This window comes from Miniopterus natalensis, chromosome 1, assembly GCF_054644295.1.
Source record: "Miniopterus natalensis isolate mMinNat1 chromosome 1, mMinNat1.hap1, whole genome shotgun sequence".
NCBI classification, from domain to species: domain Eukaryota; kingdom Metazoa; phylum Chordata; class Mammalia; order Chiroptera; family Miniopteridae; genus Miniopterus; species Miniopterus natalensis.
This window is the reverse complement of record NC_142081.1, coordinates 119,423,251-119,438,208: the sequence shown is the minus strand read 5'-3', so window position 1 is coordinate 119,438,208 and position 14,958 is coordinate 119,423,251. Positions and strand designations below refer to the sequence as shown.

Below are 14,958 nucleotides of genomic sequence, written 5' to 3'. Positions count from 1 at the left end.
TGTGCTTTCAAATACCTGACAAGCATGCAGGTTATTTGTCGGGAGAAAAACTCGGCTTCTTAAGTTTGAAGGAGAGTCCACTTTGGAGGCCAATGAGAGAAAGTGAGCTATTAGAAACAGGAGTCAGCATTTAGATTCAGGGTAATCACTGGAAAACCTAGCTAACACACCAGGCAGTAATTCAGGCTTATATCCACATTGGATCAATATATTTTTCTCCCAAGAATGAAACATTTAACCACACCATTTGCTTTTGAAAATGGTCTGACTGATATTTTTACTTCATTATATTCCCCATTGAAATAACTACTTGTGATTATATTCCCTTTAGCACAATTATGGGCTACAGTCCGCAACCTGATTTATCTTATATAACGTAGAAAGTTATAACTCTGCAGAGATGGTATCCAGAGAAAACATCATCTTAGGTCTGCCCACCAAAATAAGCAATTCAGTGATGAATTCAAAGGAGATCATTGTTTGCTGTGATTTTCTCCAGAAAGAATTGAATTAAACAGTCCCAGTTTTTCCCAGGATTATGGAAAACACTACTGAGCCCTGATACTGTCCTGTATGCTGCAGTATAGACTATGCCAGTTACTGTTTAAAAGCCTATACAATAAATGTAGAACATTTCCTGGGCTTTCAAAGGTTTCCTGCAATGCTTGACAAGGTTATAGTATGTAATCTGGGAGCCATTATTTATTGCTACTCTATTTGATGTGCCACTATTTGTCAAAAAGAATGAAGAAATGATGTTGATGATGATCATGATGATACATCTACCCAAGTTATTCAGTGGTATTTTAAAGCTGAGCTGGAAATCAAATTTAATAGTCACATCATTGAAAGAATAGTTAAATTATGAAACTTTAAAAACTTGTTTCCCTAGACTTATTCCAAAATTGTACCCTAATTAAGTAGAAAGCAATGGCATTAATGATTACTTATAGATACAATCAGATGCATAATTGAAATCCCAGCAATAACAGAAAATTGTTCTGAGAATGCACTCCCTGGAATTATTATATAAATATAATTTAGATGAAGATATGGTATCATGGTGATACAAGTGGGCTATCATTAGTTTGCTCCTACTTCATATTCAGCAGGTAAAGCAAATGTTAAGCAAGTGATTAATTAAATAAGCATAAAGAGCCATATGAATATATTGTTTTAGGTTTAAATAATATTATTAGCAATGCAAATGATAATAGTATTCAACAGGCCCTAAATTATTGTTTATAAATATTCAGCTACTAAAAAGCATTCATGAATATACAGGAAAAATTACTTTCATTTGTCAAGAAAATTACTTAAATTAATCATATTTAATTTAAAAAGTTTGGTCAAAAATCAGATTTTCCGCGTTATGATAATAAATAATAGAGTAGAATTTGCAATAAATAATAAGTTCTGTAAATAAGTAGGGTGTTTTATAAATATAAACTATGACATTTGTTATGTGTTATGACACTAAATTATTCTGTATTTTGTCAAAAAAAAAAAAAAGTGTTCAAAATGCACCCAATAGCAGTATCTGTTTTCCACCTTTAATTCCAACTTAGTGATAATAACAGACATATTTTTAAATGCACTCACAATTTTATCTTATTCCATATAGTATGAGTGTAGAATTTCTTTAATTGCAGATGGAGATGTTCTTTAGAGAAAAATACCATCTTATAGATGACTAAAGCTTTAGTCATCACTTCTATAAATATAAAAAAAAGAAGCAGATCCTTGGCAGCATAAACTTTTCCCACATGCCCATTTCTTCATTTGACACCCTTCCTATTACTGGCTCTAACCATCAAGAAGAGACTGTGAAGCTGATAACAAAAAACTGTACCCAATGTTCTCTCAACACACCCCTCTTACTCTTTGAAGGAGCTTAGTAATATCATATCACACGTGTATCATTGTCATCATCATATGTCTACTATTAATCTCTAATATACCCATTGTTTGTTTATATGATACATAAATTCCCATTTTAACCCTACCTCCATAAAAGCAATTGCATAGAATATCTTCAAAACATACTTTAAATAAACTTGTGACAAAGTGTTAAATATTAAAATTACAAGAAACATAAATGATTTTGCTTATAATCATAAATGTTTATGTTAAAGGGAGTTCAAAAATATTTTTTCTTAGTTGCTGGGTAGCTGTTGGAGTAAAATCCAACATAACCAAGATTAATGACCAAAAAAGAAAGTATATAAAATATAAAAGCAACAAAAACCATGAATCAAGTCTTGAGGCCAAATCCAATAACTATAGTAGTGAATTCCACCAACTTTGATCCTCAAGAAAGAGAAGGTAGAATTTTCAGTCTTGCTTTCTTCAACTATTAATTGGCAACCTTGTGTTTCCTCCATTTCCCAAGTTCTAAGTGATTAATGGGAATGATTGTGAGCAGGAGAAACATAAATCCTATTGCATGCTACAGAGTAACAGACTGGCTCAAAGAAACTCAAAAAATTGAGTATTTTAGCAGTGAAAAAATATCAGTTCTTAAGAACATTTTCCAAAAAATCAGGCTGCGGGAATGGATCGCCATGACAAAGTCCAAGGCCTGAAACAAAGGTTAAGATGTCAAAACTTTTGGAATGGGAAAGGTGTTCATCTACGACAGAAATATGCCTCAGTTCTGATAACAGAGAAGAAATAATAGTCTTAGATACAAACTCCTTTTCTCTATTCATATAGAGAATGTCAGCAAAGAGAAATTATAAATGTTAACAACTAATCATCGTTGGTTATGATGATTGATAAAAATCAAAATTCTAATTCAGTATTAATAAGTACTCAATATATAAAGATATAGTTTCTGGCAGTAACAGCATAAAGGTGGGGAGAATGGAGCTTGATTGGACAAATATGTTCATATGCTATTGCAATTAAGTTGGTATTAATATGGAGAGATTAACCTGGTAGCAGACTGAGTGGAAGCAACACTGACACTCTCCTAGGACTAAACTGGAATTACAACTAAAATATAGAAAAAAGATCCTCAATAATCAACTGCAACTGAAGACAAGCTGGAGAGCACCCTCATAAGCAAAGACCTAAAGAAGAGACCACATGGAGACTGGAAGGAAGTGCGGAGGTGCAAGAGGACTGACTGAGCTCCCACAGGCCACAGCTGAAGGCCCAGAGGGATATCTAAGCTGTTGGGGATTCCCACTGAGGACTCCGGGGTCTAAACCTCAGGCTGGGCTTCCCAGCCAAGAGCACTAGAGCTGAGAAAGGTGCCCACATAACAACTGGCTGGGTAAAGCTGCAGGGTTTCTGTCTGCCAGGGAGAGAAGGCTAGAACTGCAGGCACCCTCTTAAAGAGCTAACCCGCAAAGTTTCATGTGCAGCCACTCACCTTGGGCTCCAGCAGAGGGAGGGCAGAGTGGACTGAAGCTATGTGAGGAGAATCTAGGGTTGTGGGCTCTGGAGATTGAGATCAGAAGACACCCCTCTGGATTCCTGTCCTGAGTCATTCCCTCATACTGCAGAGGACATCTTTTACAGGCAATTTGCTGCTTTTGCCTGGGGACAGGGAAGCAATTGCCCCACCCTGCTAGAAAATCTCTCACCCTACCTGGAGATGTTCTACAGCCTGAGGCTCATTAAGAGAATCAGATTAATCAGCCTTCAGGCAGAAGCAGACTTCAGAGTGCTTTGAGTCTTTGCCTGATTTGCTTCTGGAAAAGCAGACTTTGGTGTGCATCTTGACTCTGTCCAACTGTACCCAGACCCAGCAGAGGGGACCCCAAGCTGAGGGGTGTTGATAGCTCCAAAGAGGGTACTGAAGGCCAATCACAAACTGCATATGACATTGGCCAGCACCAGAGACCCTCCAAAAAGACCAAGAGTTGTAGCAGGCCTATGGAATACATAGAAACAAACCCAAACAGGCAGCCAAAATGGGGAGACAAAAAACCAACAACCCCCAAATGAAAGAACAATAGAAGTCTCCAGAAAAAGCTAAATGAAATGGAGATAAGCAATCTATCAGATATAGAGTTCAGAATACTGATTGTGAGGATGCTCAACAGCATGAAAAAAGATATGGAAACTATTAAAGAAATGAAGAATGACATAGCAGAAATAAAGAATACATTGGAAGGAATAAATAGCAGATTAAAGGAAGGTGAGGGTCAGAGCAGCAAATCAGAAGACAGGGTAGAAAACTATCACTTAATCAAAGACCCAAAAAGAAAAAACAATTAAAAAACAGGACAGTTTAAGGGAGCTGTGGGACAACATGAAATGTAACAATATTCTCATTATAGGAGTGACAGAAGAGGTTGAAAGTAAGCAAGGGTTAGAGAACTTGTTTGAAGAAATGATGGCAGAAAACTTCCCTAACCTGGTGAAGAAAAACGTCACACAAGTTCAGGAGGTGCAAAGTTCCAAGCAAGAAGAATCCAAAGAGGCCCATGCCTGGACACATCATAAATAAAATGTCAAGAATTCAAGACAAAGAGAGAATCTTAAAGGCAGCAAGCGAAAAGCAATCTATGTCTTACAAAGGAGCTCCCATAAGGCTGTCAGCTGACTTCTCATCAGAAACTTTACAGGCCAGAAGGGAATGGCATGAAGTATTCAAGGTAATGCAAAACAAGGATCTGAAACCAAGACTAATCCATCCAGCAAGACTATCATTCAAGATAGGTGGCGAAATAAAGAGCTTCCCAGACAAAAAAAAAAGGGGGGGCTAAAGGAGTTTATCACCACCAAACCAGCATTGCAGGAAATGTTAAAGGGACTGCTGTAATTAGAAGTAGAAATAGAGACCTAGGCATGAAGAATTAAAATGGCAATAGATAAGTATCTTTAAATAATAACTTTAAATGTAAATGGATTAAATGCTCCAATAAAAAAACATAGGGTGTCTAAATGGATAAGAAAACATGACCCAAATATATGCTGTCTACAAAAGACATACACAGGATGAGAGTGAAGGAATGGGAAAAAATTTTCCATGCAAATGGAAATGAAAAAAAAAAAGCTTGGGTAACAATATTCACATCGGACAAAATAAACTTCAAAATGAAGACCATTATGAGAGACAAGAAAGGTCATTACATAATACTAAAAGGATCAATCCAACAAGAGCATATAACTCTGATAAACATATATGCACCCAATATAGGAGCACCTAAATTTACAAAAATACTTCTAGAGAACTAAGCGGATAAAAAGCTATGGTACATTTACACCATGGAATATTATGCAGCTGTAAAAAAGAAGGATCTCTTATCTTTTGGGACAGGATGGAGGGAACTGGAGAATATTATGCTAAGTGAAATAAGCCAGTCAGAGAAAGACAAGTACCACAAAAGGCAACTATTAATAAATGGTATTAATCCAACCTAGATTGTTTTAATCCCCAAGGCAGCCACTAAAAAATAGTTCAAAAATATTTAGTGGAAAAAGTGAATTACTATGATACACTAGAAAATATCTATGTAGCACAAAACAAATCAAAAATTGCCCTGGCAAGGTGGCTCAGTTGAAATGTAGTCCTGTACTCCAAAGGGTTTATGAGTTCGATTCCCAGTCAGGGAGCATACAGGAGGCAACTGATTGATATTTCTCTCTCAATTGATGTTTCTTTATCTCTCTCTCCTTTTTTCTCTCTAAAAAATAAAAAGTAAAATTAAAAAATAAATCAATGAAAAACATCCCCAAGTGAGGATTTAAATAAAAGAAAACAAGAAAGACGTAAGACAAACAAAACATATAGCAGATAGCAGGTGCAAATCCTATCTCATTTGTAATTTTGTTGTGTGTAAATGTATAATGTCTTCAATCAAAAGTTTGAGGCTGGCATATTATATAAAAATATGATCCACTCATAAAGTATGTCTCTTGTAGAAATCTCATAGAAAATAAAAAGATAAAAAACATAACATACAATAAATAATAAAAAAGAGAGCTAGAAATCCAAGGGGGAAAAAATATTTTAACACAAAATAATTGTTTTAGAGACAAATAAGGACACTTATAATGAAAAAAGAATCAACCCATCAAGAAAATATAACAATTATAAACATATATGCACCTAAAAACAGAGCCCCAAAATATATGAAACAAAAGCTAATAGAATCAAACTGAAAATACACAATTCAACAATAATAGTTGGAATCTTAAATACCCCACTTACAAGAATGGATAGAGCAATTAGAAGATCAATAAGGAAACTAAAAACAAACCACTATAAACCATTTACAACTAATAGACATATTTAAAACACTCCATCCAACAACAGTAAAATATATATGCTTCTATAGTACACACAGAATATTCTCCAGGAAATACCACATTTTAGACCCTAAAATAAATCTCAATACGTTTAAGTGAATGTGAATCTTAAAAGTATATTCTACAGCCACAATAGAGTGTTTTGAGTTACTAGCAGGAAGAAGTATGGGAAATTGGTAAATATGTTGAAATTAAATAACACATTCCTAAATAACCAATAATACTAATATGTTGTTTGCCTTTTTTACTATGTTGACACTTGCACTGATGATGCAAAAACAATGATGGCTCTTAGCATGAATCAAAAAAGGGACACCATGCATCCCTATGTTTATTGCAGCATTATTTACAATAGCCAAGATCTGGAAGCATCCCAAGTGCCCATCAGTAGATGAGTAGATAAAAAAGCTGTGGTACACATACAAAATGGAATACTACTCAACCACAAAAAAAGAAGAAAATATTACCTTTTGTGACAGCATGGATGTACCTGGAAAGTATTATGCTAAGTGAAATAAGCCATTCAGAGAAAGACAAGTACCATATGATTTCACTTATACATAGAATCTAATAAACAAAAGAAACTCACGAACAAAATAGGAACAGACTCATAGATACAGAGAACAAACTGACAGCTATCAGAAGGGAGGATTTGGGGGACTGGTTGAAAAAGGTGAAGGGATTAAACCAACAACAACAGAAAAATTCCTCATAGACAGACAACGGTATGGTGAATATCAGAGGGAAAGGCAGGTTGGGGAAGGTAGTAGAGGGTAAAAGTGGGATAAATGGTGATCAAAGGAGATTTGACTTGGGGTGATGAACACACAGTACAATATACAGATGATATATTATAGAATTGTACACCTTAAACCTACATAATTTTATTAACCAATATCACCTCATTAATTCATTAAAAAAATAAAATTTACAATCTTACTTTACACTTTACAAAGCTAGAAGAAAAGCCAACTAACAGCAAGGAGTATAAGAAAATAATTATCAACTATTGCAAGCTAACAAATCAGATAACCTTAATATGAAAAAATTACTCAAAAGACACAAAAATTGATTCAGGTCTTATTAAGCAATGTCACCCCAGTAAATTTTAAAAAAATTGACTCGGGACCAAGCTAATCAAAAGAGATAGAGGGCTTCTGGTGAAGATAACAGAGTAGGTAAATGCCGTAATTACCTCCTCTCATGACTACTTCAAAATTACAACTAACCTACAGAACAACCATCACTGAGAATGATCTGAAGTCCTATAACAGAAGATATACAGAAGTCACATTAAAACTAGTAGGAGGGGGGAATTTGCAGAATGGGCTGGTCTCACACCACATGTGAGACCTGGTTAATAATCAGGAAGACTACCTCAGTTATGGAGGTCCCCCATGAGGATTGAGGAGTCCCAGCAGCACACCAGGATCCCCAGCACAGGGTTCCAGTGCCAGAAAGAAAAGTCCCCATAATTTCTGGCTGTGAAAACCAGTGGAAATTGTGGCTGAGTGAGATCAAGGGGTGCTGGAGTCCCAGGTATTCCTCTTAAAAGTCCTGCACATAATTACTCAGGCTACTCATTGTGACCTCTAGTGCTGATGCAGCAGCTTGATTGGTGCCAGTGACATATAGGAAGGAACTGATTCCTCTGGCTTCAGGGTGAGAGCTAAAGGGGCAGCCTTTTCCCAGGAAAAAATGCTGGCAGAGGTCATTGTTCCTTTGCTGAGCCCTTCTCTTGCAGGTGCAAGCAGGCATCTCATCTGAGTCTCCATCAACCTGGCTAACACTGTTTGCCTTGCCCTGGTGATTCCTTAATACCTGTCCCAGCCAACTTGCAGGTTCACCCAAGCTGTTCCCAGTAACATTTTTGCCCTCAGTAATAGTTCCATACAAATGACTTGTCTTGGCTTATGCTGTTGACTTTCTTAAAATCTCTCACAGGTTGACAAACCCCAAAAGCAGCATCTGGCCTCAGCATACTCCATATCTTATGCTAAGTGACCCTACGCCCAGCACTAGTTGCAGCCAGTCTCAGTTTGCAGCTACCCACACCCCCAGGCACCTCCAAGCCAAAAACAGGTGGCAACTACCTGCAGTTCACTTTATAGCTCAGGTGGCCCCACAAAGGACACACACAGCAGCTGACGTTGGCCTGCACCTCCAAAGAGTCCCCAGAACCAACAAACTCAGTGGTCAACTTCAGATAATACCAGAGAACCATCCAACCACCTCTACAAATGACACACTCAAAGGACAGACTCAGCAGGTACCAGAGCCCTACTAAAGTGAATCTTGCTCGTAGGGTCTGCCCCTGCATAGCAGCTCCTCCACTATAGTCATGACCAGAACCCACAACCAATCATCCTGAGGGTGAATGCCTCCCATTGAAATGCCAAGAACAATCAAGGCTCAACTACAACAGAAGAGTACACACAACCCACACAAGGAGAACATCTGGAGCATATAACTCAGGTGACTAGAGAGACTGCACCATTGGGCCCCACAGGATACCTACTACATAAGGCCACTCTACCAATACAGGGAGATGTAACAGCTCTACCTAATACATAGAGCCAAATACAGAGAGTCAGCCAAAATGGAAAGACAAAGAAATATGCCCCAAGTGAAAGAACAGGAGAAATCTCTAGAAAAATAACTAAATGAAATGAAGGTAAGCAATCCCCCTGATAAAGAATTCAAGACAATGATTATAAAGATGCTCAGGGAACTTAGTGACAATTTCAACTGCATAAAAACAGACATAGAAACCATAAAAAGAACCTGTAGGAAATAAAGTATACAAAAGCTGAAATAAAGACTACATTAGAAGAAATCAACAGTAGATTAGATGAAGCAGAGGACTGGATAAGCGATTTCAAGATAAGGTAGCAGAAAATGCTCAATCAAAACAGCAAAAAGAAAAAGGTATCCAAAAAATTAGGATATTTTAAGAAGCCACTGGGAAAACATCAAGCATACCAACATTTGCATTATAAGGATACCAGAAGGAGGAGAGAGAGAGCAAGGGATTAAAACCTATTTGAAGAAATAATGATGAAAAACTTCCCTAATCTACATACAAGTCCAGGAAGTCCAGAAAGTCCCAAAGATGAACCTAAAGGGGGCCACACCAAGACACATCATAATTAAAATGTAAACTCTTAAAGACAAAGAGAGAGTCTTAAAAGCAGCAAGAGAAAAGCAGTTCTCTTTTCAAGGGAGCTCCCATAAGACTGTCAGCTGACTTCTCAACAGGAACCTTGCAGGCCAGAAGGGAGTGGCATGAAATATTTAAAGTGATGGAAAGCAAGTGCCTACAACCAAGATTATGCTACACAGCAAAGCTATCATTTAGACTCAAAGAACAGATAAAGAGTTTTCCAGACAAGAAAAAGTTAAAGAAGTTCATCACCATCAAGTCAGTATCACAAGAAATGTTAATGGGACTTCTTTAAAAAGAAGAAGAATATATATGAATAATAAAATGTCAATAACTACATATCTAGCAATAATTACTTTATGTGTAAATGGATTAAATGCTCCAATCAAAAGACATACGGTGACTGAATGGATAACAAAACAGGAACCTTGCATATCCTGTCTACAAGAGACTCACTTCAGATCAAAAGATATACACAGACTGAAAGTAAAGGGATGGAAAAAGATATTTCATGAAAATGGAAGCAACCAAACAAAAACGCCAAGGTGGCAATATTTATACAGAAAGAACAGACTTTAAATCAAAGCCTATAACAAGAGACAAAAAATTCTTTTTCTGATTACTTATCCAAAGAAACTCAAAACACTAATTAAAAAAGACATATGTATCTATATGTTCATTACAGCATTATTTACAATAGCAAAGATATAAAAGTAACCTAAGTGTCCATCAATAGCTAAATGGATAAAGAAGAAATGGTACATATATACAATAAAATATGCCTCAGCCTTAAAAAAGAATAGCATCTTGCTTTCAGCAACAATATGGGTAGACCTAGAGGACATTGTGCTGAGTGAAGTAAGTCAGGCAGAAAAACACAAATGCCAGATGATTTTACTTATATGTGGAATCTAAAAAAGAAAACAAATCAACAAACAAAACAGAAAGAAACTCATAGATACAGAGGACATTTTGAAGGTTGCCAGATGGGTGGGAGGTTGGGGGACTGGGTGAAAAAGGGGAAGGAATTAAGAAGTACAAATTGGGCATTGGCCAAGTAACTGAGTTGGAGTGTCCTCCCATACACCAAAAGGTTGCTGGTTCAATTTCCAGTCAGAGCACATACTCAGGTTGGAGGTTCAATCCCCAGTTGGGATGCATACCAGAGGCAACCAATTGTTTCTTTCACATCAATCTCTCTCTCCCTTCTTCTTTCTCTAAAAATAAATAAAACATAACATCAGGTGAGGATTAAAAAGAAAGTACAAATTGATAGTTATAAAATAGTCATGGGGATGTAAAGTATAGCATAGGGAATATAGTCAATAATATTGTAATAACTATGATGTCAGATGTACTGGATTTATTGGGGGTAATTACTTTATAAGTTATATAGATGTCCAATCATTATGTGGTAAACCTGAAACTAATATAATATTGTGTGTCAACTGTGAATAAAAAATTTAAAAAAATGTTTTAAAAAAGAATAGATACAAATCTGAATAAACTATAACAAGTAAAAGGAATGAATCAGTAATAGAAAAGCTTTCAACAAGAAATTCTCAAAGGATAACTAGTCAATGCTACAAAATATTTAAAGAAGAATTAACACCAACACTCACAAATTAGGAGTGGACACTTCCCAACTCATTCTCTGAGGCCTCTATTGCCTTGATTCCAAAACCAAACACATCACCAGAAAAGAAAGGGACAAATCAATGTCCATGATAAATATAAATGTGAAAATTCTAAACAAAATACTAGAAAGCCTCATTAAGCAAGATATAAAAAGGATTAGTCTCCATGACCACGTAGAATTTATACTGAGAATGCAAAGTTGGTTCAACATTGAAAACCAATCACTGTAACCTGAGCAAGTAAAGGCCAAAAACCACCTGATCATCTTGACAGCTACAGAAAACACATCTGACAAAGTCTAACACTCTCTCATAATAAAAACCCTCAACATAATAGCAACAGAAGCCAACATACTTACCTGATAAATGACATCTACCAAAAGCCCTCAGCTCACATCATAACTAACATAAAAGATTGAATAATCTCCTAACAGGAATAAAATAAGGACATGTGCTACTGCCATTTCTACTCAACATTGCATTGGAGTTTCTAGGCAGGCAGTTATACAAGGAAACTAAATAAAAAGCATCCAGAATGGAAACAGAAAGTAAAACTATCTCTATTTACAAATGACATGATCTTGTATATATAAGATCCCAAGGAGCCATGTGATTGCATTGGGGCCACTCAAACTATTCAGGATAACCTTCCTATTTTAAGGTTACCTCATTAATAACTTTAATTACATATACGAAGTTCTTACACAGATTAGTGTTTGATTGAATAACCTGGGAATGGGAATCTTGGGGGAGGGGACACATCTTTAAAATTTTCCCTACCACAATTAGGTAGGCACGAATGTGGTTCTCTTGTTCCATTTGCTGTGTTTTAAGGTGTTAACCAAAGTCTATAAAGCCTGAAGTAGTTGAGCGCCTGTAAGTTCTTCCTTGACAAATTCAGTTGTAGGACATATTGAATCAAAGTGACTGCTAATTACAGATGGCAGAGAACATTGGTATGCAGAGAATGGAAACCTACTCTGTCACTTTAATTGGTAACATTTTCCACCCACTTTCATTCAACAGAATCGCAGTCTACTGACAATATGGTTATGGTTCAAAAGATAGATTCCTTGAAATTTGTATTGTATTTACTTCAGGATACTAATATTTGATTTTGTGTATTTCTGTTGAGTCTGAATTTTTTCACTTGTGGCTGGATTAATTTAAAAAATATGTACCCATAAAAATTTAACAAATAAATAAGCCATCTGCCTGTAAAGATAAAATTCCTGCCAAAAGGAAAGCAAACTGTACATAGGAAAACATTTCTACAAAGAAATTATAGAATATAGTTTAGCTCTAGTCAAATAAATAATATTTATTATTTACTTTAAGGTATTTGACAGCTTGACTAGTTATATTATGTAGAGAAATTTCATTGATGTCATATCAGTTAATTCAAATAATATCTAAGTTGTCAACTCTGATTCCCTGACTGATGTATTTCTCTGAATCTGAAATAAAAGAAATTGGAAAATAAACATATTATATTATACAATCAAAAATAGGCATAGAGGTTGTTGAGGAATTATGAAAAACTCATGTAGCTTACTCATTTAAAATGTGCACTCACGCAGGCACATATCAAGGACCTTGATATTACTAGCTTGACAATCAAAGAGTTTGTGGAAGAAACTAAAGCTTTCTGCAAAATTCTACTTCAGGCAGAATGAATCATTAAGTGCCAAATGTGTGTGCCCTTGAAATTCTTTATGCAACTCCTCAGCCACTGCCACATCCATCAATGTCTCTCATTTCTGCTGCCTGGTTGGACAGTAGCAGAATTAGAATTGTCAACTGTGAAGGAGTTTGGGTAGGGGGGCGGGAAGGAAAAGACATGGTACTGATGACTAACATCAATATCCTTTTGGTAATATTTTTTTTTCTTTTTTTGAGAGAGAGAGAGAGACAGGAGGAGAGATCAATTTGTTGTTCCACTTACTTACGCATTCATTGGTAGATTGCTGTATGTGCCCTGACCGGGAATTGAAAACACAACGTTGGCATATCAGAATGGCATTTTAACCAATTGAACTACCAGGGCAGCATAGTTCTTGACATTCCTGAATACACTTTCTGCCTTATCCTCACTTCCCAAGACAGTATCTCTAATCATAGCAGACTACAATATAATTACCTGAGAACTAAGTATCTCTGTATGCTCCTTATGCCATCCTTTCCATTAGAAATGTATTTTCTTTCACTTCACTGTACATTGAAATACCATTCAGCTTTCAAGCCTTTTCTCAAATGCCCCACTCCTTTTCAGTGTCGGAATTTGCTCAGACTAACATCATAGCACTTTTAAAATTTCTACCTGTATTATAAGTAATTGTGTTATTCTAAAAAATGCTTTCCAGATCTTCCTTAGTCCCCTCCTTAATATCAAATGCACAAAAACACTGCAAGCCCTGGCCACTGTGGCTTAGTTGCTTGGGCATTGTCCCATGCACCAAAAGGTTGCTGGTTTGATTCCTGGTCAGGGCATGTGCCTGGGCTTGATCCCAGTAGGGGACATGCAAGAGGCAGCTGATCAATGTTTTTCATCAATGTTTCTCTCTCTCTCTCTCTCTCTCTCTCTTTCTCTCTCTCCCTATTCCTTCCTCTCTCTCTAAAAATCAATAAAAACATATTTTTAAAAAACCTGCAAGACCTATGCCATCATCAAGATGGTGGCATAGGTAAATGTGGTACTTGTCCCCTCCCACAACTGCATCAATATTATAACTAAACTACAGAACAGCCATTATTCAGAATCTCCTGAGATCTGACTGAATGGAAGTCTTACAACTAGGGAATTAAAGAAGAAACTACATTAAGACTGGTAGGAGAGGAAGAGAAGTGGAATGGGCTGGTCCCATACCCAGATGTGGAAGATACAAATCAGGAGGCATATCAAGGCTGCAGAGATCCCCCTGAGGAGGAGGGGGTCCCAGCCCCACACCAGGCCCCCCAAACCATGGTTCTAGTGCCAGGAAGAGAAGTTCCCATAACTTCGGGCTGTAAAAACCAGACGAAGGGCTGCTGGAGTCCCAGGCAGTTCCTACTAAAGGGCTCACACACAGACTTACTAAGACTCACTCCCTCAGAGCTCCAATGCTGGGGCAGCAACTTGAACGGCACCAGAGACATATGAGGAGGAACTGATTTGTCCAGCATCAGGGTGAGAGCTGAAGGGGCAGCTTTCTCCCAGATGGAAATGCTGGCAGAGGCCATTGTTCCTTTGATGAACCCACCACCCACAGAACCAGCAGATAGGTGCCATATCTGACTCCATCAACCTGGCTCACACTGTTTGCCCTTCCCTGGTGATTCCTGAGGCCTTCCCCCACCCAACTTTCAGGCACACCCAAGCTAACTGAAATGAAGGATCATTTACAAGGAAACAACAGTAGAGTAGATGAAGCTGAGAATCAAATCAGTGGTTTGGAATATAAGGAAGCAAAAAACACCCAACCAGAAGAGAAAAAGGAAAAAGAATCCAAAACTGAAGATAGTATATGGAGCCTCTGGGGCAATTTCAAGTGTACCAACATTCACATCGTGGGGGTGCTGGGATGAAAAGAGACAGATCAAGAAATTAAAAACCTATTTGAAAAAATAATAACAGAAAACTTCTCTAACTTGGTGAAGGATATCGACATACAAGTTCAGGAAGCACAGAGAATTCCAAACAAGATGAACCCAAAGAGGCCCACAACAAGACACATCATAATTAAAATACAAAAGGTTAAAGACAAAGAGAATCATCAAAGCAACAAGAGAAAAGTGTTAGTTACCTACAAGGGAGCTCCCATAAGACTGGCAGCTAATTTCTCAACAGGAACTTTACAGGCCGGAAGGGATTGACAAGAAATATTCAAAGTGATGAAAGTCAAGGACCTACAA

General features: G+C 37.0%; 1 protein-coding gene across 1 annotated transcript in view; it reads right to left on the bottom strand.

Annotated features, from left to right (window-relative positions):
• Nucleotides 1–14,958, bottom strand: part of MALRD1 (MAM and LDL receptor class A domain containing 1) — a 543,727-nt gene that overhangs the window by 509,709 nt on the left and 19,060 nt on the right. The window contains 1 exon segment of the mRNA XM_087815868.1: nucleotides 16–107. Coding sequence (XP_087671994.1) covers nucleotides 16–107 — 92 coding nt within the window.